General features: G+C 35.9%; 1 protein-coding gene and 1 non-coding gene across 3 annotated transcripts; both read right to left on the bottom strand.

The window, feature by feature from the left end:
- Positions 1 to 494: 494 nt before the first annotated feature.
- On the bottom strand, positions 495 to 11,854 carry LOC122088375 (ER membrane protein complex subunit 4-like). 2 transcript variants are annotated; one of them, XR_006143056.1, is made up of 7 exons: positions 11,660 to 11,854; positions 11,437 to 11,493; positions 7,769 to 7,922; positions 2,675 to 2,772; positions 2,487 to 2,552; positions 869 to 1,057; positions 495 to 781 (listed from the first exon to the last, which is right to left on the bottom strand). XR_006143056.1 is itself a non-coding variant. In XM_042657630.1 (6 exons), the coding sequence occupies exons 1-6, from the start codon at positions 11,780 to 11,782 to the stop codon at positions 1,019 to 1,021; spliced, it is 537 nt and encodes a 178-aa protein (XP_042513564.1). In that variant the 5' UTR covers positions 11,783 to 11,854; the 3' UTR covers positions 495 to 1,018. The 2 variants fall into 2 exon arrangements, 1 of the variants encoding a protein (XP_042513564.1); XM_042657630.1 differs by having other exon boundaries at positions 495 to 1,057.
- A 3,959-nt stretch (positions 11,855 to 15,813) lies between these two features.
- On the bottom strand, positions 15,814 to 15,920 carry LOC122090270. The gene has a single exon (XR_006143509.1). It is a non-coding gene; the product is annotated as a small nucleolar RNA R71 (small nucleolar RNA).
- Positions 15,921 to 24,421: the final 8,501 nt, after the last annotated feature.

The following is a 24,421-nucleotide window of genomic DNA, read 5'->3' as shown; positions in this document are numbered from 1 at the left end:
TTCATTCTTTATTGATTCATGTGCTAACTATTGACTCTCTAACCCTTAATCAGGCCATTTCCAATGGGGGAAAATCTGCATGAAGTCATATGAGATATAAAAGAAACAAGCTTTAAGTCAATAAACGATTTCAAATTTCATACTGGAATATTATTTTCCTTTTAAGTATTTTTACCATTCTATTATTTGGTATACACATCCTCTGCATAATATAAGTATTTCTTTTGATGTGTTAAGCCTTTCACATTACATAATTTGCCTCAGAAATAATAAGGGTTCCAAAACCAAGTCAATGTGTGATGGGATGAAAAAGGAAAAACTAGAATCCAGCTCACAACTCCAATGGAGCTTTAGATATGGAGTGTTTCTTATCACTCTTCTCCATTTCTCTTCTATTCTTATCTTCATACCTTTGCTTGTTTTTTATTATTGCTGTGGAGGCCTTGTTAGGTTTATTATGTACTGTAGTTTGCAGACATACTTTGAACTTCATCTGATAAAATATCATTACCATACGGCTTCAATTTATTCCACAGAAACCAAAAGGCAGCGTTTGCTAGAAACCATATCAGTTTATCCAGTAAAAAAAAAAAAAATGTCTTGCCTTAACAAGTGAGCTGTTCAGGTGGTCAAGTTGCCAAAAAGTCCTATAAAGCATACATAGTTTCAAATGTAAGCAGACAAAATATATGATGCTGCACTGTAATAAGTTACATGGTTTACTATTGTTTCCTTAAAAATGGTCACAGCAGTACAATTTCGGCGGCACTTCCATGTTTTCCTATCATAAGAACCATGATTAGCTTTAAGTCTCTTCCCAGAGCCCAGTCATTGAAATTGAACTTGTGGTAAATGTAAGTGAAACTACCTCAACCCACATGCCATATTCCAGATGGTGAACTACGCATTGTACATTCACCAGCTTCAATAGGAGAAAACTTCACACCTACTCCAGTTTACTTTCTACTTTTACAACTCTTGGAATTAACTGCATTGGCCAGTCACACTAAACCAAGCATTAACGGAGTGGAAGACCCCCACCAGAATATTCAACCTCCTGAAAACAAAAGGAGCAGTAGAATGTTAGAAGGCACCTCACAACATAAGCAATGGTCAGGCTTTTACAACTATGGTCCCTAAAACCAATATAACATAGAACTCCAGAGTTGTTACCCTGGCTTGTGCAAGACTCCTCCAAACCATGCGTGGGTGATCAACGGGACTAACGATAATTGACAACTACTTCAACATGGGTCAATTTTCAAGTAAAGCATACCAGATGAATATAGCAGAAGAAAAAACAGGTATTTTCTGATCCCAAGTTCTTTGATCCAGATAAAACATAGAATTGGGCGTAATTTAGTAAAAGCAAGCCTTGGGTTTGGTTATATATGTGTTGGGCCTTTGATTCAATGGGTTTTCTTCGTAATGGACCTAAATTATGTATAGAATGTAGGAATATGGGATTTACTTTACTTAGTTTAGGTAGTTTTATTTAAGTTCAACCCTTTTACCTAGTATGGAGGGTTTCCTTTAAAGCGTCCTTTTGTTTTAAGTTTCCTATTGGCTATGTAAGTTTGGATAGACAGACCGCTTAGTGAGGGAGACTTTAATTTAAAATAGACTGATTGTAGGCTATTTGGCAAACCAACAATTTTTATGAATGAATCTATGGTTGCTGCCTTTTTGCTGCTGTGAAAGGAGCTGTTGTGAGACTTAGTGAAGAGTGACAGAGACTCTTGAATCCAGGCTTACTCGTGAGAAATCAAAGGTCATAATCCGTACTCTATATTCTGTTTTTCTCTTCTCATGGTTTTCTTGAGATCCTGATAAAAAGGGTGCAATTTGAACCTAGGGTTCATCCAATCTACCCCCCACCATTCTATTGACTAGTCTAAACCAGGCTGGCTTGTTTATTGACCAAGCAATGGGAGATTGTTACTGAAAAAGCAATGACTCACAGTGGGATGTTGCATACAGGGTTGGACACCTTGCTACCCTTTTAGCCACTTGACCAATGTATTTGTAAATCAGATTGCCATACTGTCGTTCCAGATAAATGGATATACATCTGCTCATATCCTAGAATATATTAGGTAAATGCATACGATTCCATGTGTATGTACATAGAATGACAAAATAAAAAATAAAATAAAAAATAAAAAATAAATAAAAAATAAAAAATAAAAAATTATATTTTGTCAAGGGTTTTTCTATTTTCCTTTTATGCTGCTAGTACAAAGAACATAGCATTAAGTTACATTTAGGTCTGCAGATGGACCAACCAGAAAAGGTGGGGGAGGTAGGTTACAATATAACTGGGTAGTTTTTTCTAATTTTTTTTATCAATATTAATGGCCATCGTAAACTTTTCAAAACCCTTCGTCACTGCGCATCTTTGATTCCACAAAAACATAGGCTCCACATATCATTATGTGAGGGATGCAAAATATAGCTTCCAACTTCTCAAAAATGTAAGACTGTACCTGAGCAGGGAGCAAGGATGAGACCCAATCTGAAGCATGTGTTGGAAGAAGACCCAATGTGTTCAGCTGTTAAAATAAACGAAGATTTAAATGAATGAAAGAATTCAGGAGCACTCGTGCCTCAAGATGAAAGGAAAAGAAAGAGGGAAGAAAAATCTTATATTAAAAAGACAATAAGGGCCTCTCACCTTCCAGACACCCAATGCTAAACCACCCAAATTCAGGGCAATGAAAAGTAACTTAGGTGTAAGAGTATCTACTTTAGAGTCCTTGTAAGGCTCAAACACTGCAAATCAGTCAACAGCGAGCATTATTAAAGTCAAATCTGAGAGGGTACAGTAGGCCAAAAAAAAAAAAGACAGAAAAATGTGATGATATTTTATTGTAATTGTTCAATTTCATTTTGGAGAAGTGTGTGATATGTCGATTTGTGAGTGGTTGATTGGTTGGGCTCACAAAAGCTACCAGCAACTAACGCAGTGGGATTTGTCAATAATATATGACTGATTGCATTCTCCTCAAATTTGAAGGCGACTATTAAGTTAAGCAGCAAAAGGAAACAATCTAGTTCTGATATACAGTATTACAAGGACACTCCATGTTCTAGAGGTTGATCCAGTAAAATATGATGTGATACCACTCTACATGACAGGGGATACTAGAACACCCCCCCCCCCACCTTTTTTCATTGAATTTCAATGTGGGCCTAGGCCCTAGGGCTGTCAATGGACCAGATTCACAAATTATTTCAGACACAGATATGCAAATATTTAATCCAATTAGTGTCTGATCGCCTTACAATGACATATATACACTTTTATATAATCTATAATATGGGACAAGTACCCTAAAAGACATTTTATAACCTAGGGAAAAAATTTCCTTATTCGCCAATGTATCTGCCATGTGGCATCTCTATTGCAGCTCAAATTTTGAAACATGTTGTTCACAGCATCATCTATTAGTCTGGCAAGTTTCAGCCAATTTGGTTTTCCCACAGAGATATATGAAAGTTCTGAAAATCGGTTGAAAATTCAAATTAGCCAAATTTAAGGCAAACTTTGGTTCAGCCATTGAAAATACCAGAGTAGAAACGCTAACATGATGGACCATAAAGTGAGTTGGGGCCAAAAAATTGGCATATGGCTAATCCAAACCATCCCATGTCTGTTTTGACCAGAGGACCACCTCCCCTAATGGCTCAAAAAGTTGACACGTGGCTAATCCAAGGGTAAGTAATGCCTTTCATTCTATATCTGTTTTGACCAGAGGACCTCCCCAAATGGCTCAAAAAGGCCACACACCACAGAGGAGAGTGCAAAAGCATTTTTCCTAGCACTATAATACAGAACTAATCCCGAAGGGAATTCGGTGCCTGCGACAAAATTGCAGGTATAGGAATATGGACCAGACAAAGAGAAAATTAAATAACTCAAAATAATTTGATATGTATAAAATTCTGGTAGAATCAACTAATATGACAGTATGTAAAAGATGACCTAAATCTAACAAGCAGATTCAGAGATATGGAGTAATTCTACTGGGAGGAGGAAAGTCGGAAAGCTGCAGAATTCGATGATCAGGTCTATGGGTTTTCAGATCAGAATATAGCGATGTAATAAATAAATATAAACTAGAGAACAGAAAACAGAGATAAAAACCCAGTTTCAGAATAGAAGAATTTTAGTAAGAGAAGGTATCTGAAATCGATGAATATTGCGGGTCAAAGAATAGATCAGAAAACGCATTCAGGTTCAGCAATAGCAATAGCAATAGCAATATAACAGCAACCTGAAACTAGATCTAAAAAATCAGTACCCAAAAAGAACTGAGATCTAGAATTTAATATAGCAGCGGTAGGTTTTCTAGTTTCAATCAGAATTTTGAAACCCAACCTGTAACTAGAGCTTGAAAAAAAAATTCAGAATGGCAATTGGATCTGGCTGAACTTTTCAGCATTGATTCTACCCAAACTGTAACTAGAGCTTGAAACAAAAATTCGGAATGGCAATTGGATCTGGCTGAACTTTTCATCATTGGTTCTACCCCATAAAGAGGCATTCAATCAGGCTTTATAAGCTGATCTGATCTTCTGGCCTTGAGTAATTTTCTCCTGTTCTTGATTTGTGTTTCAGATTTAGCTATTCTTCAGATTAGTTTTAATCTGACAATTAGATCACTGCTGTCTTCTGAAGATCATCTATCCTATTTATTTGTGAGTGATTTTTTGAAATTAACCTTCATCTAAGAAGGTTGGATTTTATTGACTTTTTTGATTTGGGTGACTTGGGATCCTGTAAGAGGGGTGTTTAGCCTGAACCTAGGGTTCTTCCTACCTACCCACACCAGCCTGCCCTTCATTGAGTTAAGTCATCCTTGGAGTTCACGAAAATTAAGTTTCCAGCCCCCATCATCACCGAATCAGCTGCTGTCCAAGCTTTTTGCCCTTTTGAAGATCTTAAAAGTCAAGACTAATCAACAGCAAATCACCAATCAAAATCCCTTTTTCTTATTCATCTTGGTTCTGTGTGAGATTCCATGGGCAGAATTTACACAGACAATCAGAACTTCCAAAATCTCAAGATCCCCCACCCCCAACCGGATCCGGCTCGTCTCCAATGACTGTCGCTCCAACGAGCGTCCAACGATTTTGCCGATGGATGACACGTGGACTCCGACAAATCGAACGGCTGAACGACTTCACCTTCTTCACTGTCTCTCTCAGCCGGTATTCCTGTGACCTTCTTCTCTCTCTCTCTCTCTCCAAACTTCCATGGCAAAAGCGTTTCACTACTTCAGCTATTCTCATCACTCTCAACACTCTCTCGTTTCTCATGAAATCCGTCTTCTTCGATCCTGAGAAATCCATATCTGTGATCACAAAAGCTTCCAAATTGTAAGAACTTAGGGTTGTATCAAACAGAACGAACGTGCTTTCAAGTTGGAGCAGCATTGGCTTTGAATCAGTTCACTCGGCGCTTTTCAAAGATACAAAGTTTCAGTGTAAGCAATTTTCTTGCTTCTAAACGGAAAGGTACGAATGCTCTCTCTTAGCTTTTGCTTGGTTCTGTTGGTTCTCAGCTATTATTAATCTATGTCTCTCTCTCAGAGAGAAAACGATCGTCGTCCTTGTTTTCCTTTTTTCTCCATCATCAGATCTGAATAGTTTGAGAAACCTTGTTTTTTTCATTTTCTACTTTTAGGGTTTCTGAAAACTTGTAAGCTTACGTTTGTCGAAAGCAGCAAAGCTTCTTCAATCAAGATACAACTTTCTCACTATCTTCTTTGTTGCCGGAGAGTGAAGAAGGTGAAGTCGTTCAGCCGTTCGATTTGTCGGAGTCCATGTGTCGACCATCGGCAAAATCGTTGGATGCTCATTGGAGTGTCAGTCGTTGGAGACAAGCCGGATCCCCCCCAACCCCACTTTGAACCAGATGCAATAGCAGCAACTAAAGCTAAACCCATTCTAATTGCAGTAAAGCAATTCAAATAGTGATTAAGGCCGCAAAATCTTTCCATCTCAAGTTGCACATAGAACATTCTTCAGATATCGGATACTCAATTAGAACAAAACACATGACATGCATGTATAGATAACATTCTCCATGCATGTATTGCCTCTTGTTGAACCAAGGACTCGCTGATGCAAAACTATGATTATATATTTCTTTAAAGACTCAATAATGTTGATGTGGGATGCAAAAGAGAGAAATGTATCCTAGAAGTAGCATGACCCAAGAGTATAAATAAAAATGAAGTAATGCTGCTTTATAATTTCTAGGTATAAAGAAAATAGGATGAAAAGTAAGCATTAAACTGGGGTCTGGAGATCGAAGTCTCAAATGTCAGATTAGGTTCTGGATTTGAGGTAAAAGATACTAGAAAAAAGGGAAGAGAATAGCTGTTGATTTACAGAGAAATGGGGGGAAAAAAAGTTTCCCAGCTACAGCCAGGTTTCAAGAAATCAGAATCAGCCATGGCCAATCCCGATTCCGGCAAATCCGAAGTAGTATTTCTAGGGATTCTAGACCAATTTGAGGGTTTTTGTTTTTTGGCTGATTCAACCAGATTCTTCTGGAATCGATTCCATTACCCGTTTCGATTATTTGAACCTTGGCTACAGCAACATATATGGAAAGAAAAGCTTCAGCAGGTCTCCCACACATTTCCTTAAGAAAGATCTCTTTCTAAATCCATCCTCATAAACAATTAATGCAGGAGCACTTCTTGTTAAGTTCCATGAAGTAGCTCTCCCCTCAACAGAAAGGAGCCTCTTAATTTCAAAGTCCATCCGAAGGTTGTATTCTAAATCTCAGTGAATTGTATTCTAAATCTCAGTGATGGTTGCAGAATGAACATTCATTCAGACAGTTCTTCACCACTTTCAAACGGCTAAAAACTACCATTCATGGAGAATATATCAACAGATATGATGGTCATGTGATTATGTTTATTCAATCAGAGGTAGCCTGTCTTGCAGCATCAACCATACGGATGTACAATTCCTTATTTCCTCTTTTGCAAAAGATAAGCGTCTATAATTCTAGTCCATAGGAGCTTGATCCTGTTACCTAACAGATTCGTCAGGCCCCAAATTGACCTAATCAGCTGTGAAGTTTATTGCTTCAAATGGCCCAAATACATAGCCAAGTTCCATTCAAGAGAACTTGGTTTGCCCTAGAAGACCTCCTTGTTTGGAACCACCCACCAAATACTGGACCCACAACTGAAGAACTTCTACCTAGTACATAACTTAACAATAAATGGTATATATATATATATATATCCCTTCTCCAGAACCCTAAATCAATAATATGCTTGTTCAAATCATGCCAGCACGGAAAGATTGTACACATTGTGTCTTAATTAGATAGATGCTATAAGAAAAAGGAAGAGTACAGATAAACTGCGAACTCAGATTAACCGGCCAAATCAAATTTGGCAACTGATCACATGATTAGTGAAATTCAGAACATGAAATCAGTCTTGGATTATAGTAGATTGTCTTTGGGCATCAGGATAAATCAGACAGCCAGCACTTTCCAAATGTGAAAATGATAGATTAAAACCACAGAAAAAAATCTATGAGGAAAGTACTGAAACGAGTAATTTAACACTGTTTAGATGCTGAAAGCATAATTACCAAAAATTGTAGTTTAGATGCATCAATATATATATATATATATTTCAGAATGGAAATTAGTTGATGGTTAAATAATTTCAGATACAGAAATAAATCATTATAGTGTATGCAGAAACAATGGATCTAAAATAAAGCATACCTTTCCCAACCCCTTGAAGGGCATTTAATGGCTGCAAAAGAGCTGAAAAGGTGATCCCAATGCTAAACAAATGAACTGTATTTCCAGCCATCCACATCATAAAGCCCATCATTAATAAATTCTTGAAAGGTGCTTGGGCCACTTCCCAGGCTTTCTATTCATGCGTAGAAGAAGAGGGGGGGTGGGGGGAGATGTTAATATGTATTATCTTTGATCCAGTATTGATCTTCTAATAGTATAACTTGTTTAAAAGGAAAAAAAGACATATCAAGTCGAAACCAAGACAATGTAGACTAGATTGGACAAATGAACTAAGAAACCATAGTGCAAGGCAAAGCTTGCATAAGTAGAACAGAATATAAAGGCATCCAAATATATGAAGTGTATATGTGTGTGTGTGTGTGTGTGTATATATATATATATATATATATAAGATAATAAAAATAAATATCAGCACATCATCCATTAAATCTCAATTCCAAAAGGATTCAGAACTAAGAACAGTTTATCAGTACATAAGTAAAAGCATAAGCATGTAGGTTCTACTAAGAACATTTTATGAGCACTAAGAGCAGTTTATCAGTACATAAGTAAAAAGCACAAGCATGTAGGTTTTCTTCAAAACATGCAGAGCAGGACTTCCTCTGAGCATGACAGAGTAGTAGATAGAAAAATAAACAGAACAAAAAAATTACAGTGTACCTCTCTCTTACTGTCTGCTAGCCTAAACAAATTTTGGCTGTAAGTATGGCAGACGAAATATGTGGAAATTTTGAAAATGCTAATACAGTTTTCATTTTGTGATATACAGCTTGGATCCCACCTGTACAGCGAGACCCTTAGTACTTGGTATTTTCTCAAGCTATGGTGAATTCAACTATGCAATCTGATGCAAATGGGCTTATTTTAGCCGAAATAAGCCTTATAGGCCACTTCATGGACCTAAAATATGGGTATAAGGGAGGAATAAGTGATTTACTATCTTAGTTTAGTCCGGATCTTTTTATTTCTTATTTTATTAGTCATTAAAGTGATTTAAATAGGATGGATTAGGTCTCTATGAGTCCAGCCTTGCTCCAAGTTGTTTCCTTTATTTTAGGCTGAGTTTTAGTGGTAGTAGATTACCTCTATGGCAAGGACTTCCTTATCGGTATCAGGTATCGTATTGCAAATAGAAAACGTGTTTTTCACCGTACTCTCTCTTATTAGCGGAGCAAAGAAAGCGGGCTTTGCCCCAGCTACCACTGGCCACTCACCATCATTACCTTCCTCGCAAAACTTTTCTGCATCCAATATCCCAAACCAGAAGATAGGAACTAGGGTGATTCCGGCGCTTCATCTCTCAGCATTAACCACGCTATCTCAATGATTTTTTCACATTCCACTAACTGATCAAAGCGTGTTTTTCTCATCTGTGATTCATTGATTTTGGATGTCTAGCTTGATGAAGGATTGAAAAATATGAAAACAAAAACGGAATGGCCAAAGAAAAAGGAGAATTTAGCTACTTCGGAAGTTAAGCACATAGAGTTCATGATTCGACCACAGTTCTTCAAACAAAAGGCTCCATGATTTGAAGATTACATTCCTAACATTTGTGAGCTGCTAAAGTATTACTATGGACTGAAGCTGGATGTATATCACATGAAGTTGATTTATAGACTCTACAAAACTCGAGGTCTAGTTTTTCAACTTGAGGTCAAGTTTTTTCAATCAGAAAAGAATTGATGCCAATAGAACGTAGAATTGGACTTATTTTAGTGGAAATAAGCCTTGGGTATATGTGTTCGGCCTTTGATCTAGGGAGTTTCTGGTAACAGGACACTTAAAAAAAAAAATAAAAAAAAAACAAAAAAACAAAAAAACAAAAAACAAAAAACAAAATTAAAGGTATCCAATGCAAAAGGCTCCCGCCATAGTGGGGGGTCTTGGGTGGATCATAATGTACGCAGCCTTACCCCCTGCTTTGTGGGAAGGTTGTTTTCCAACGCAAAGCCGTGACCACCAGGTTGCAATGGAACAACCTTACCATTAACAGGACACTTTAGTGGGCCGAAAATATGGGTAGAAGGTAAGAATGCATGATTTACTTTCTTAGTTTAGTTGGGGATTTTTTTTTTTTTTTATATTGTCGTGAAAGAGTTTTAGTTAGGCTGGATTAGGACTCTATGAGTCCAGCCGAGCTTTAAGTTGTTTTGCTTTATTTTAGGTTGAGTTAAAGTAGTAGCAGACTACCTCTAAGGTAGGCTATTGGCTGGAGGAGTTTTAAGCTTAGTTTGATTCTTGTTTTTAGTCTTCTATATAAGTTTGTATGGACTATTGCCTTGTACACGAATTTGATTAATAGAGTATTGGTTTTTGCCTCTTGTTTCTGTAAGATTCAGAAATCGTTGCGAGATGCATTGGTGGGATGCCCATAATGGCCTGTGGGAATCCAGTCAAGGACTAGGTGAGATACTTAGTTCATATCCTTCTTCTCCTTCTCTTCTCTAGTCCTCCCACCGATTTCAAGTAAAAAGAACTTTTCTTCCATTCCTATCTTTTAGTTACTGAATTTGTTGCTAGTTAATGGTCTGCAATTGCTATCCTCTTGCTTAAACTTCCATTAATGTTTTGGTTCTGATCTGTGTGCATAAAATTCAGATTTTCTTCAAGTTTCTTGAATTCCTATTCCAACAAGAAATTCCTTGAAACTCAACTTTTAACCATTGGAATTCAATATGATTTCATAGATTTCAAAATATTTTGAAATGATTTCTTACAACCCTATTCCAAGTCTGGTTTCACTCAACTAAATTTATAAATTCAGTTTTCAAGCTCTGGTTTCTGTTCGCTATTATAGTATCATACTATTTATTTATCAATTCAGACCTAGTGTTTCTATTTTAAGATCTCTGAACTTGCTGTTAATGGTTTCTGTTCTGGAAATCTATTTCTAGTATCTTATCCCTGGTAGGATCATCCCATAATCTCAGATCTGGCCATTGGATTTGAGTATGATTTTGGGGAAGCATTCTTCACCATATTTCTGAACTTTAACTAGAAATTTAAGTCCATATGAATTTCCGATTTCCATAATTTTCTCTTGAAATCTCATGTCTCAGCAATTCTGGTTTGTTATGGATTTCTGAACTTAATCATTTAAGGCTTCTAATAACCCATCACAATCTGTCTAATCCCAATAGTTTAACTATAACCCATGAAGAAAAAAAGGAAAGCATATCCGGATATGAATTCCACATTAGCAGATTCAATTTAATCCTCAAAATATAATGCCATCTAATATGCAACAGCAAATACAGACCTTTCCACACAAATTCCCAGATGTACAGAACATAGGGGATTTCAACAAATTCTTCATTAACTCATCCCCTCCTCTCCCCACCAGAAAAGAGAAATAAAAAAGAAGAAAATGAATATAACTAAATTCAACCTAAAGTTCGCTCTCTTTTCATGTTCTCTTTTCATAATCCACCACCCAAAGCAGGCATTATCAAGCAGGGATTCATCTGGGAGGAGGTGGAAGAGGTACAGAAAGAGAACATCAACAAGAAATCTAATAGAATCCCCAATCGAAAAAAACGAAACAATATTCAAAATCCATAGAAACTTAGTTCGAATCAACGAGACGAAACCGGCACATTATAAAAAACGATAATCGAAAATACCTGAGCTTTCCAATTCGATTCTGCATCCTTCTTTTGTCGACTTACAGTCGAATCATCCTACAGCAAGACTACCATAAGATTACTGAATCCAGTACAAAAGGTTTTTATAAAGAAAAGGCAGACCAAACCTAGATCGAACGGATTGAAAAATCAAGAAGCAATCACATACTTCTGAATTCAAGGAAATAAAACTTATGAATTTAAGGTGGGAAAAAAAAAACACCTGATCTTGAGAAGCTCGAGAGTAACCGGGGGGATCTGGAATATCACGGGATGAAGTAGTTGTTGAATTATCAGCAAAATCGATGGCCCATCGTCGAACCAAGACTCCCTTCCCCTTCTCCATACTCTCTCTCTCTCTCTCTCTCTCTCTCCCTCTCTGTGATACCCAAACTCCATACAAACCACTGAAATGTTTTCACATCGGAGATTCGGAAATCTTACGAAGACTTATCGCCGATGTACCGGGACTTATCGGTCAGCGGACCGGTATCATACGAATCTGGAGTATTTGAGGTCCCTCTATGAACCGATACAAATTAAAAAAAATTATGAATCATTTTCCCTACATTTACACGTAACTTTCATACCGCGTCAATCATCGATTCAAATCCGATAAAGAGTTTATTTTTTCCACGAAACTCCAGTGTTACTCTTAATTTTTCAGTAACATCAAACGAAGTCGGAGTGATTGACACCCTTAGAGAAAGGTATGGCATCAAAATTTGCCCAAATACTCCTTAAGTCAAATAAGGTGACATGGGCGGTTCGAATGTTTTCATTTGTTTCATATAAATGGTTAGAGAAAGTTTCCCTTGACCACGTGGCGGAGGAGAATCTATTCAAATAATTTTTTAGTGACCACTGGATAAGCATCATTAAATCTAGGCCTTGGAATAAATGTCATTAGGTCAAAAAATCCAGCATTTCCTTCTACTAAACATACAGTAGAGAGGGCATATATACCATGTACGTACTTATACCATTTAATTATGGTATACCAAAAGTAATACAAATACCACGTTATAGTAGTACAATATGAATATTTGAATTTAGCGAGGTGGAGAGACACCAAGGTAGAGAAAAAGAAAGAGCTATAGTCTTCATATGTGTTGTTGAAGTCTTTAAAATAATGAAAACTTCGAAGAATGGAAGAGAAGAAATAAAGTACTCTAAGTGAATGGAAGGAGTTGCACTCTTCGCAAAAGAGTGGTAAAAGTTAAGAGTCTCCAGGAGAGTAGAATAGGCAGAGGGAGTCTTCTAAGTGGCTAGAGCCTTCTAAGGAGTTGAAGTCATAAAAAAAAATGAAGGCCTTTAAGATTGAGAAGTCTCCAGAGAGTGCAGTGTTGGCCTCTTAGGGTTTTTGTAGAATTATGTAGGGCTATTAGAGATGTGAGTATTGACATATCATGGACGTGTGAGCTAACTTGTATTTTCTCCAACTATTGTTCTTCTTTCATTCTTGTTATAAATCTCAAGATTTGATCATAAAGTGTGTTGAGTGGAAGTGCATTTGTCATTTGAAAATTTTAGTAGAATTCTTTAAAAATTGCCTCTTGGTTTTCCCTTTCAGATTGAAGGATTTTTCACTTTTAATTTGGTTATCTATTGGTTTTGTGTTTGCTTATTTCGTTTTATTTTTGTTTGTTACTAGTAAACATTGTATATGAATACAGTCTAAAGAGTAAAATAATAATTCCAAATCATAACAATATCATAATTAGAATACACTGTCAAGGTTTATTTGATTTCATGTGGTCAAATGACTATGGAGTTCATTTGTGTTTTTTGCTACTCACAATCAGTGTATATGATATATGTTATTGGTGAAGCCTGGTCTCAATTTAATTTAGGAAATATTGGTGATTCTTCCAAAAAATATGATTGTTCTACTTGCCGGTAAGAAGGCCGTGGAGGTTGCAAAGGGGTAGGAGGTCCGGCCTAAATATTTTATGGGAATTGTTTACTGGGGTTAAATTTATATTTTCTGAGATCAATGTTCCTCTATGTAATGTGCAAGACACTATATATAGGTGGTGGCATCTCGTAAGAAGGTGTAGTGATGAACATATTTATATGTGAAATCTAAGTAGTAAAGTATGCATTTTTACATATTTAGAATAAAGCTACTTTTGGTTTTACTCTCTTTTTGCAATTTTTATATTTTAAAGACCTTAAGCATTATCGGATGTCATATCTCTCCAACAACAACTACCTAGTGTAGTTGGTGAGCTGGTTGTTTTTTTATTGGAGAATTTTGTTGAAGATTTGTTACTTTTCACTCACTTAAAGCACTAAGAGTATAGAGAGGATTTCAACATCAAATTAAAAGATTGTCCAAATCTTCAAAGCAAGGAAAATCGTGCAAGGGGTTTCTTACACAAGAAGAAAAAAAAAAAAAAAAAGGAAAGAAAATAAGCAAAAAAAGTATAGAAATTTTTCCAAGTTTATTTCTCTCTTCTCTCTCCTCCACTTTAGTACTTTTGGTCTCAAAAGATCTCACATACCAATTGTGGGTTTCGCTCTTTTAGGAAAGAGAAATTTGTTCTCTACCTCCCCATTCCCTATAAATACAACTCATGTAAGAGAAGGGGAGACACTTCATTCTTTGTTTTTGTTTAATCACTTTTGTAATAGTTTTTTATTTCAATTAATGCAAACACTCTTTTATTTTTATTCAGTCTTTTATGTTTATGATTTATGCAATTGAGTTGTAATTTTTAAGTTATAGTTCTAGGCTTAGATCTAGGTGACAAGATCACATGCCGTGAGCATCTCTTTTTTAAGTTCAGTTTTTTTTTTCAAGATTTGTTTTCTCCAGGCCTAGAAATTTCAGATTTTGTTAATTCTAGATCTGATTTTTAGGGTTGGCAGTATCTCAAATCACCCAAGTTTTCAAGTTTAAGCATTGATTCAGGTAGATAGGCTTCTTCAATAGTCTTCTCTCCCCCCCTCTCATTCTCTCTTCTGACTACCATTTCTTTCTTAATTTAGGATTTTAATTTCAATCGTTATATTATTGCTTTTCCTTTCCCCTAAGGTTTATGGTTAGTGTATGTGTTGGTTTTGCCTCTCATAGCCATAGAACCATCATGTTATTGTTTTTATTTTAATTGTCTCCCTTTCCCTAAAGCCAAGTAGAGTAACCCTTGTAAGAGTGACTCTCTGGTCAAGTAGGGAAGCTCATATTATGACACATCCCTCGGGCTAAGTAGAGGAACCTACTTATGAGCCTCTCTCTAGCTTTATACCCTTCCTTTTACTTTATTTTTATTTTAGCATTTTTTTACTACATTGCTTTTTAATTGTGTGTGTTGTTTATTTTTAGTTATTTATTTGTTGAATTTTATTTACGTGGCTTGTGTATTTAAATCTTAGATGATGAATGGTTAGGATATTATTCTAAATACCTATGTTTAGGACGGTAGTTAGAATTAGATCACAACCATTAATCGGTTCACTTTTGCATTATTAAAAGAAACCAAAAATAAAGTGGTTGCTCTCCATGTGTTTGATCCGTAGCTACACTGATCTGTACGCTTGCGGTTACATTTTAAATCCAAACAAGTTTTTTGCGTCGTTGCTGGGGAAACAGTTTCATATTATTTTTCGTTTTCTTTTGGTAAATCGGAGTGTTTTGTTTTTCTTTTTCTTTTATTGAATTCCCGAGAAGAACAAGTTACAATAATAGTTGTATTGGTGGAGGTCGCCAAGCCTCATAGTATGATAAAGACAGATTTCGCTCTGTAGCAGTACCTCAAGAATTGACCTGAGCAATCCTAGATCCCTGTCAGTAAGCTCCCAAAAAAAATCATAAAAATTAAAAAAAAAAATGTTTTTCTTTCCATTCTTTTGTGCTTGGCTTACTTTAGTTGTGGGTAGTTTCCTATTGCATGAGTGTTAGGTGGTATGTAATACTAAGAATCGGTTAGAAAAAAGAGATCCAACAAGTAGTAACCTTATACGTTTGCTCTCTTTAAAACATTTCAATATGGGAGACCAACAACAAAACCCTCCACTTAAATCTCTGAAAGATAAGTTCTACCCTGTTAGAACAGCCCAACCTTCCGACATAATTCTACCACAAGCTCAAGGTAATAATTTTGAACTCAAATCTCAATACATAGCTATGTTGCCTCATTTTCATGAGCTGACCTCCAAGGATGCATACCTATTTTTAAGGGAATTTGAAGAGGTATGTGTTCTAATTAAGATCCAATAGCTTTCTGATGATGTTGTTAAGCTTAGGTTCATCACTTTTGCATTAAAAGACTAAGCTAAGAAGTGGTTGTATGGGTTACCCATAAATTCCATAACCATATGGAGAAATTCATAATTGCCTTCCTCAAGAAGTTTTTCCCAACTCATAAGACCAATAAACATAGAAGTGATATCCTTCAATTTAGGCAAAAGCCTAGTGAGTCTTTTTCCAAACTTTTGGAGAGATTAAAAGATCTACTCCAAGAATGCCCTCACCATGGCCTAAACTTATGGCATTTATGTTAAATAATTTATGAGGGTATTGATTACCCAACTAAACAAATGATAGAGTATATGTGCATTGAGGGATTCACATCATTTACAGATAAAGGAAAGGTATGAGAATTCTTACTTGGCTTAGCTAACAAAACCCGTGAGTGGGAATCAACCCAAGAAAGTGAAAGAATCATATGAAGGAAAGGACATTTTGTAAATGGGATAATAGCCAAGGAAGCCCATTTGGATAGCCTAATCAAGCAAATTGAGGTTATTGTTCCAAGAAAGCCATCATCAGTTAATTTGGTTAAGATTTGTGCTTGGTGCCAGTCCCCTAGACATGTCATAGAAGAATATCCCAACACCTCTGGGGCACTTCCAAAGAAAGTGTGAATGCCTTATATCAGAATAATCCATATAGTAACACTTATAATCCAGGATAGATAAATCACCTAAATTTCTCCTGGAACCAGAGCAACCAAGCAAGACCTTCCAATTTCCATAATCAAGGTCGACCTGGATCCCAGAGGCCTCCCTTTGCACAATAATATTTTTTTCAAAATATTTTTCCCAGGCCAAATGTAAGACTTCAGGCTAGTTTTCCTAGGGCCCCTCTCCTATCATCTTATCAGCAACCCCATGAATTTACCAATACTAGAGAGGCAAGAAGAATAAGTGACTTGGAAAAAAATATGATCCTCCTCATGACAAGTCATCAAAATCTTACGAGAGAACTCACCTAAGTTATCTCAATTATGCGTGAGAGGGAGAAGGAAACTTTACCCAGTCAACCATAGCCTAACCCTAGGCATCATCAGCCTGTTAGTTCACAAGCACCAACTAATGCACCACTGAATATAGTACAAGGTCAGACCCAACAAGGGCCATTCAACCAATGTAATGTTGTTTATGCCCTTAGGAGTGGTAGAGAGTACCAACTCACCTAAGTTGTCAAAATCTTACGAGAGAACTCACCTAAGTTGTCTCAATTATGCGTGAGAGGGAGAAGGAAACTTTACCCAGTCAACCATAGCCTAACCCTAGGCATCATCAGCCTGTTAGTTCACAAGCACCAACTAATGCACCACTGAATATAATACAAGGTCAGACCCAACAAGGGCCATTCAACCAATGTAATGTTGTTTATGCCCTTAGGAGTGGTAGAGAGTACCAACAGAGTGTTCCTAAATCTTCATCATCCATTACTCCTGTTAACTCTCCTTCAATTGAGGACACATGTGTGCCTCTTGTTCTAGGTTTTTCTGATGAACCTAAATATTTTTTTGAAACTAAAAATAATTTAGTTGAAGAAACCAAAAATGATTCTTTCGAAAAAAGGAAAATCTCTAACAGTCCTTATGTTCCTCCTATCCCATTTCCTAATCGCTTGGTGAACAAAAAGAAGACTGCTTCCATGGATAAAATTTTAGAAGTTTTCAAATAGGTAGAAGTAAACATCCATCTTTTGGATGCAATATCCCAGATCCCCGCCTATGCCAAGGTCCTGAAATATTTGTGTACTCACAAACGTATCACTAATGTGCCCAAAAAGGCGTTCTTGACATGTACCATTAGTTCTATAATTACTCAACCTATAGCAGTCAAGTATAAGGATCCAGGGAGCCCTACCATAGCTTATGTCATAGGTAATATCTATATTGAGCATGTCTTACTCGACCTTGGCGCAAGTGTAAATATTTTACCTTATCATGTGTACAAGCAACTAGGATTGGGAGAATTGAAAGTCACTGGAACTACTCTTCAGTTGGCAAATAGGTCTGTTAAGATTCCTAAAGGGATGGTTGAGGATCTCTTACTAAAGGTGGGAAAATTTATTTTCCCTGTTGATTTCATTGTATTATATACCAAACCCTTCTCAACCAAGGATGAGATCTCAATAATTATAGGAAAATTATTCTTGGCTACCAGTAATGCATTAATCAATTACCAGAATGATTTCCTAAGGTTATCTTTTGGCAACCAAACTGTTGAGTTTAACATATATAGGATAGGCAAGTAACCACATATAGAAGAAGAGATCAATATGCTTGAGGATTTTTTGAATTTTTCTGATGATTTAATTATCAACTTTGATATTAATTTTGATTCAAAATTTCAAGAGTGTATGGATGAGTTAGACGATGATAGTGAAAATTTTTTTTCTGAAGTCTTGAATCTTAACACACCTGTGGAGCCCTTAGGACCCCTTTCCAATTTTATTCACAAACCTTCCATAGTTGAGCCCCTAAGCTAGATCTTAAGGAGTTGCCATCTAATTTGAGGTTTACTTTTCTAGGGCCTGACTAGACTCTTCCTGCAATAATTTATTCAAATTTGACTTCTAGCTAGGAAGAGGAGTTACTTAAAGTGTTAAATGACAATAAGGAAGCCCTAGGTTGGACCATGGTAGATATCAAGGGTATAAGTCATTTTATTGTGAAACATCATATACATCTTATGGAGGATTCCAAACCATCCATAGAACCTCAAAGAAGAAGCCATTAAGAAAGAGATCCTAAAGTGCTTGGATTATAGAATAATTTATCCTATTTCTAATAGCCAATGGGTAAGCCCAATTCATGTAGTGCCTAAGAAGTCTGGTGTTACTGTAGTTTCTAATACCAATAACGAACTGATTCTAACCCGTGTCCAATCAAGGTGGAGAGTGTGCATAGACTATAGAAAACTTAATGTGGTAACCTGGAATGACCACTTCCCATTGCCATTCATTAACCAGATGTTAGAGAGGTTAACGGGACATGAATATTATTATTTTCTTGATGGATATTCTAGCTATAACTAGATCCCAATTACTTTAGATGACCAACATAATACCACTTTTACATGTCCATATGAAATATTTGGTTACAGATGTATGCCATTTGGGCTTTGCAATGCCCCTGCTACATTCCAATAATGCATAATGAGCATCTTTTCTGATATGGTCAAAAAATTCTTAGAAGTATTTATGGATGACTTTTCAATTTATGAAAATTCTTATTCTGAGTATCTTCACCATCTTTTCCTAGTTTTGAAAATGTGCATATCTAAGAATTTAGTTTTGAATTAGGAGAAATGTCATTTTATGGTTAAATCTGGTATTGTTTTAGGCCATGTAATATCCAAGGAGGGAATTAAAGTAGATAGAGCCAAAGTGGATTTAATTGATAATTTATCACCTCTTTAATTTGTTAAGGACGTCTGATCTTTTCTAGGGCATACGGACTTCTACAGAAAGTTTATTAAGAACTTTAGTCAGTTAGCCCAACCTCTTACTTCATTACTTTTCAAAGATCAAACTTTTAAGTTTTCTAAAGAGTGCCTAGAATCCTTCAAGCAACTTAAGAAGGAGTTGACTAATGCACCCATTGTTCAACCACCTGTTTGGACTGAACCTTTTGAACTGATGTATGATGCTTCAGATTTTGCTATAAGAGCGATTTTGGATTAAAGGATTAATAAGTTTCCCACTGTCATTTACTATGCTAGTAGGACCCTAAATGATGCACAACTCAACTATACAACCACTGAAAAAGAATTTTTAGCTGTTATGTTTTCGCTAGAAAAGTTTCAATCTTACTTAGTTAGGTCACATGTTGTGGTGTACACTGGTTATTCCGCTCTTACATACCTAGTTCAGAAGAAGAATGCCAAAGCTCATCTCATTATATGGGTTTTACTTTTGTAAGAGTTTGATTTAGAAATTAGGGATAAGAAATGAGTTGAAAACCTAGTTGCAGACCATTTATTCTAGCTTTTTAATTCCTTGGTTGTTGATTCTCCAGTCAACCAGAATTTTTTAGATGAATAGTTACTTGCAGTGTCCAGTGAACCATGGTTTGTTGACATTGTCAACTTCTTAGTTTCAGGTGTGACTCTGGATCACTGGTCCACCAAAGATAGGTATCGTTTCCTTTCCCAAATTAAGCATTTCTTTTGGGACAATTCTTATCTTTTTAAAGTTTATCCTGACCAAATTATCAGACGTTGTGTGCCTGATCATGAGCAACATTCATTCTTATCTTTTTGCTATGATCATGCATGTGGTGGATACTTTGGACCTAAGAAGACTACCGCAAAGATTCTCCAATGTGAATTTTATTGACCCACACTTTTTAAAGATGCTTTTGATTTTTGCAAGACTTGTCTAGCCCGTCAGTCTTTTGGCTGTGTCAATAAAAAGAACATGATCCCCCTCAACCCTATTTTGGTAGTTGAGATCTTTGATGTATGAGGCATCGATTTTATGGGACCATTCCTTAATTCCTTTAGGAATTTGTACATACCTTTGGCCATTGATTATGTTTCTAGATGGATAGAAGCCATACCTTGTAAATTTAATGACCGCAAAGTGGTGTTTCAATTTCTAAAAGAAAACAACTTTTCCTGCTTTGGTACACCATGTGCAATAATTAGTGATAGGGATACCCATTTTTGTAATCGACCTTAATGAAAAAGTATGAAATCACCCATAAGTTATCTATCCCTTATCACCCCAAAACTAGTGACCAAGTGGAGGTGTCTAATAGGTAAATCAAGCAAATCTTAGATAAATCTGTTAATCCCAATCGTAAGGATTGGTCCCTTAGGTTCATTGATGCCTTATGGGCTTATATGACTGCATTCAAGTCCGAATTTGGACAGTCTCCTTACCGTTTGGTGTATGAAAAAATCTATCACTTACCAGTTGAGTTGAAGCATAAGGCCTTTTGGGCCATCAAGAAGCTCAATTTTGATTTGTCTGATGCAGGAATTCATCGCAGGCTCCAACTATCTGAGTTGGAGGAACTTAAGAATAATACCTATGAAAATTCTAGGATTTATAAAGAAAGATCAAAGCCTTCTATGACAAGCACATTCTACGCAAATCTTTTATAATTGATGATAAGATCTCATTGTATAATTCTCGATTGCATCTTTTTCCTGGTAAGCTTAGAGCCCGATGGCATGTCCCGTTTATTGTCCATAATGTATATCCCCATGGGGCTGTGGAGATTCTGAATTTAGGAACAGAAATAATTTCAAAGGTTAATGGTCAGCGTTTGAAACTATTTCTCGAGTTTCCTACTACAAGTAATGAAGTGGTCATGGATCTCCATGAACCTCTTTACACTGATGACTAACTTTTAACCAGGTATGACCCCCTTGCATTGTCTTCGCTTTTAATTTTTTTCCATACATTGAGGACATTGCATGACTTAAGTGTGGGGTGGGGGAAACCAGTTTTTGCTTTTTTCACTTTGTTTTGTTTGTTTTTCTTTTTATTTTTGAGCTTGCTAAGGATGAAGTTCTACTTTGGCTTTTGGCTATTGATCATACCATTCGGTTTCTTGATGTATGAAAATAAAAATTTTTATTAAGTTACCCATCTTGAACGTATAAAAACCTTGTTGAGAAGAAAGAAACAAGCCTGCATCTTGAGATGTGACTTTCTTTTGAAAAATAAGAGACCCCTGTTTTATGGTGTTGGACCATATGTAAGTCTTTAGTTTTTTTGTACACTTGATTTGGAGTTGAGACCTTATTTTTAATTTGGCATGAGTTGACAAATGCACACTTTTAAATGAAGTGTGAACTGTGGTATGAAGAAGAGTAAGAGTTGATTCCTTTGGAACTAGACAAGGCATTGCGTCTCAGGAAGCGTGGTGACTTGATCAAAATTCTTAGGGATGAAAGTTTTGAAAAAAAAAAAAACTCTGGCATCATTGTCTATGTGGGCATATGCAAAAAGTGAAGCTACATAGTAACTTAGGTGTCTGGTGTTTTCTCTACCATGTCATTCAGGCCAAAAGTAGTGAAATATAATAGAGTTTATTAAGCGAAAAAAGGAAAAAAAAGTGTAAATGTCATTAATGCTTGGTAACATGTTTGGTAAAAAATACTCTAACGCCTTAGTCCTTGATTCCCTATTTCTTCACAAGTGATTTTGTCTTAAGATAAGGATGTTTTGGAAAAGATGAGGTGAGTTCCAAATTAAGAAATATGCTAGTGCATGGAATTGATATGGGGTAATAAAAGTTCAAGTGTGGGGGTCCCTTGTAAGAGGAATTATCTTGCTCCGAATCGGTATGGCCCTTACCTTTAGCCAAGGTTGGGATTTGTTTATTCTGAATTTTGGGTGTATATTCACTGCAAACACCCACAAGACACAACTAGTCCACTAGGGATGACATAGGGGTTTAAAGGCTTATTACACATGCTAAGTGCAACCGTGATTCCTATGAAAAGTGAGTTAAGTTTTTTGTTATTTATATTTTAATATTTTTCTTTTTGTTTTGTTCGAGGACTAGCAAAGTCTAAATGTGGAGGAATTCGATGAGCACATTTATGCGTGAAATCTAAGTAGTAAAGTATGTATTTTTACATATTTAGACTGGAGCTATCTTAGGTTTTATTCTCTTTTTGTAAGTTTTATATTTTAAAGGCTTTAAGCATTATCGGGCTTCATATCTCTCCAACAACAACTACCTAGTGTAGTTGGTGAGCCATGGTATGTAAAATTTTCTTGCTCACTAGGAGGTTTCAAGTTTGAATCTCATGATTGTCTTTTTTTGGAGAATTTTATTGATTTCTTGCTTTTCACTAACTTAAAGCATTAATGGCATAAAGGGGATTTCTACATAAAATTAGAAGATTATCTAAATCTTCAAAGCAAAGAAAATCGTGGGAAGGGTTTCTTGCTTAAGAAGAAAAAAAAAATGAAAGAAAATAAGAAAAAATATTATAAAAAATTTCTCCAAGTTTATTTTTCTCTTCTCTTTCCTCCACCTTAACACTTTTTGTCTCAAAATATCTCACCTACCAGTTGTGGGTGTTCCCCTTTTAGGAAAAAGAAATTTGTTATCCTACCTCCTCATTCCCTATAAATACAACTCATGTAAGAGGAGGGGAAACACTTCATTCTTCTTTTAGTTTTTTTTTTTTTTTTAGTTGCTCTCTCTCCCTCCCCCTCTTACTCTCTTTAGTTTTAGTTCTTCTTTGTTTTTGCTTTAATCACTTTTGTAATAGCTTTTAATTTCAATTAATGCAAGTATTCTTTTATTTTTATTCAGTTGTTTATGTTTATGATTTATGATTTATGCAATTGAGTCGTAATTTTTAAGTTATAATTCTAAGCTTAGATCTAGGTGACAAGATCACAAGCCGTGGAACATCTCTTTTTCAAGTTCAGTTTTTTTTTTTCTTTCAAGATTTGTTTTCTCTAGGCCTAAAAACTTTAGATTTGGTTCATTCCCAATATAGTTTTAGGGTTGACAGTATCTCAAATCACCCAAGTTTTCAAGTTCAAGTATTGATTCAGGTAGATAGGTTTCTTCAGTAGTCTTCTCTCCCCTCTTCTTATTCCCTCTTTTGACTTCCCTTTCTTTGTTAATTTAGGATTTTAATTTCAATCGTTACATTATTGCTTTCCCTTTCCCCTAAGGTTCATGGCTAGTGTATATGTTGGCTTTGCCCCTCCTAGCCATAGAACTAACATTTTATTGTTTTTATTTTTAATTGCCTCCATTTCCTAAAGCCAAGTAGAGTAACCATTGTAAGAGTGAATTTCTGGTCAAATAGGGAAGCTCATATTATGATGCATCCCTCGGGCTAAGTAGAGAAACCTACTTATGAACCTCTCTCTAGCTTTATCCCATTTCTTTTACTTTATTTTTATTTCAGCATTTTTTTCTTTAATTGCTTTTTAATTGCATGTGTTGTTTATTTTCAATTATTTATTTATTTAATTTTAATTACGTGGCTTGCGTATTTAAATTCTTAGGTGACGAATGGTTATGACGTTATTTTAGATACATATGTTTAGGACGTTAATTAGAATTAGATCACAACTATTAATCGGTTCACTTTATAATTGTTAAAAGAAGCAAAAAATAAAGTGGTTGTTCTCCCTGTGTTTGACCCGTAGCTACATTGATCCGTACGTTTGCGGTTACATTTTAAATCCTAATATGTACTTATGAGGAGTTTGTAATTTTTCATCGAAATAGTGGAAGCTCTGGTTATCACTCAGCCGTGGACATAGCCTATCTTGGGTGAACCACGTAAATCTGTGTGTTTTGTGTGCATGTGATTCGTTTTTTTTTTTTTCTTTTACAAATTGTTGTTGTGTTGCATTGTTAATTCCCAAGAATGTCATGAAACAAATATGACTTCGTGGGAATAATACGGTTTCAAGAGTAATATACCAATTCCCAATTAGATACAATTTCTTAGTTCGCATACATTTTGGGAGGATTATTTGTTTTCATGTTGTCATATGACTACTATAATTAAAGTCGTAATTCCACTCATAAATAATGGGAAGGTGTTTTACCCAAACAATGTTTGTTGCTCTTGCTAGGGTTTGAGATCCAGGTTCTATTACCAACGGAGGAATGAAAGAAATATGTTGAGTAACAGAAAACTAAAAACTCCAACATAATAGTGTTCAATGAACAAAATGTATGTGCAAGAACAATGACCACAAGAAAAGAAAAAGAAGGCACACATACACACAAACTCACGAAGG

The sequence above is a fragment of the Macadamia integrifolia genome, chromosome 9 (assembly GCF_013358625.1).
Source record: "Macadamia integrifolia cultivar HAES 741 chromosome 9, SCU_Mint_v3, whole genome shotgun sequence".
NCBI lineage: Eukaryota > Viridiplantae > Streptophyta > Magnoliopsida > Proteales > Proteaceae > Macadamia > Macadamia integrifolia.
The sequence above is the reverse complement of the archived record's forward strand: the minus strand, read 5'-3'. Positions and strand labels throughout refer to the sequence as shown.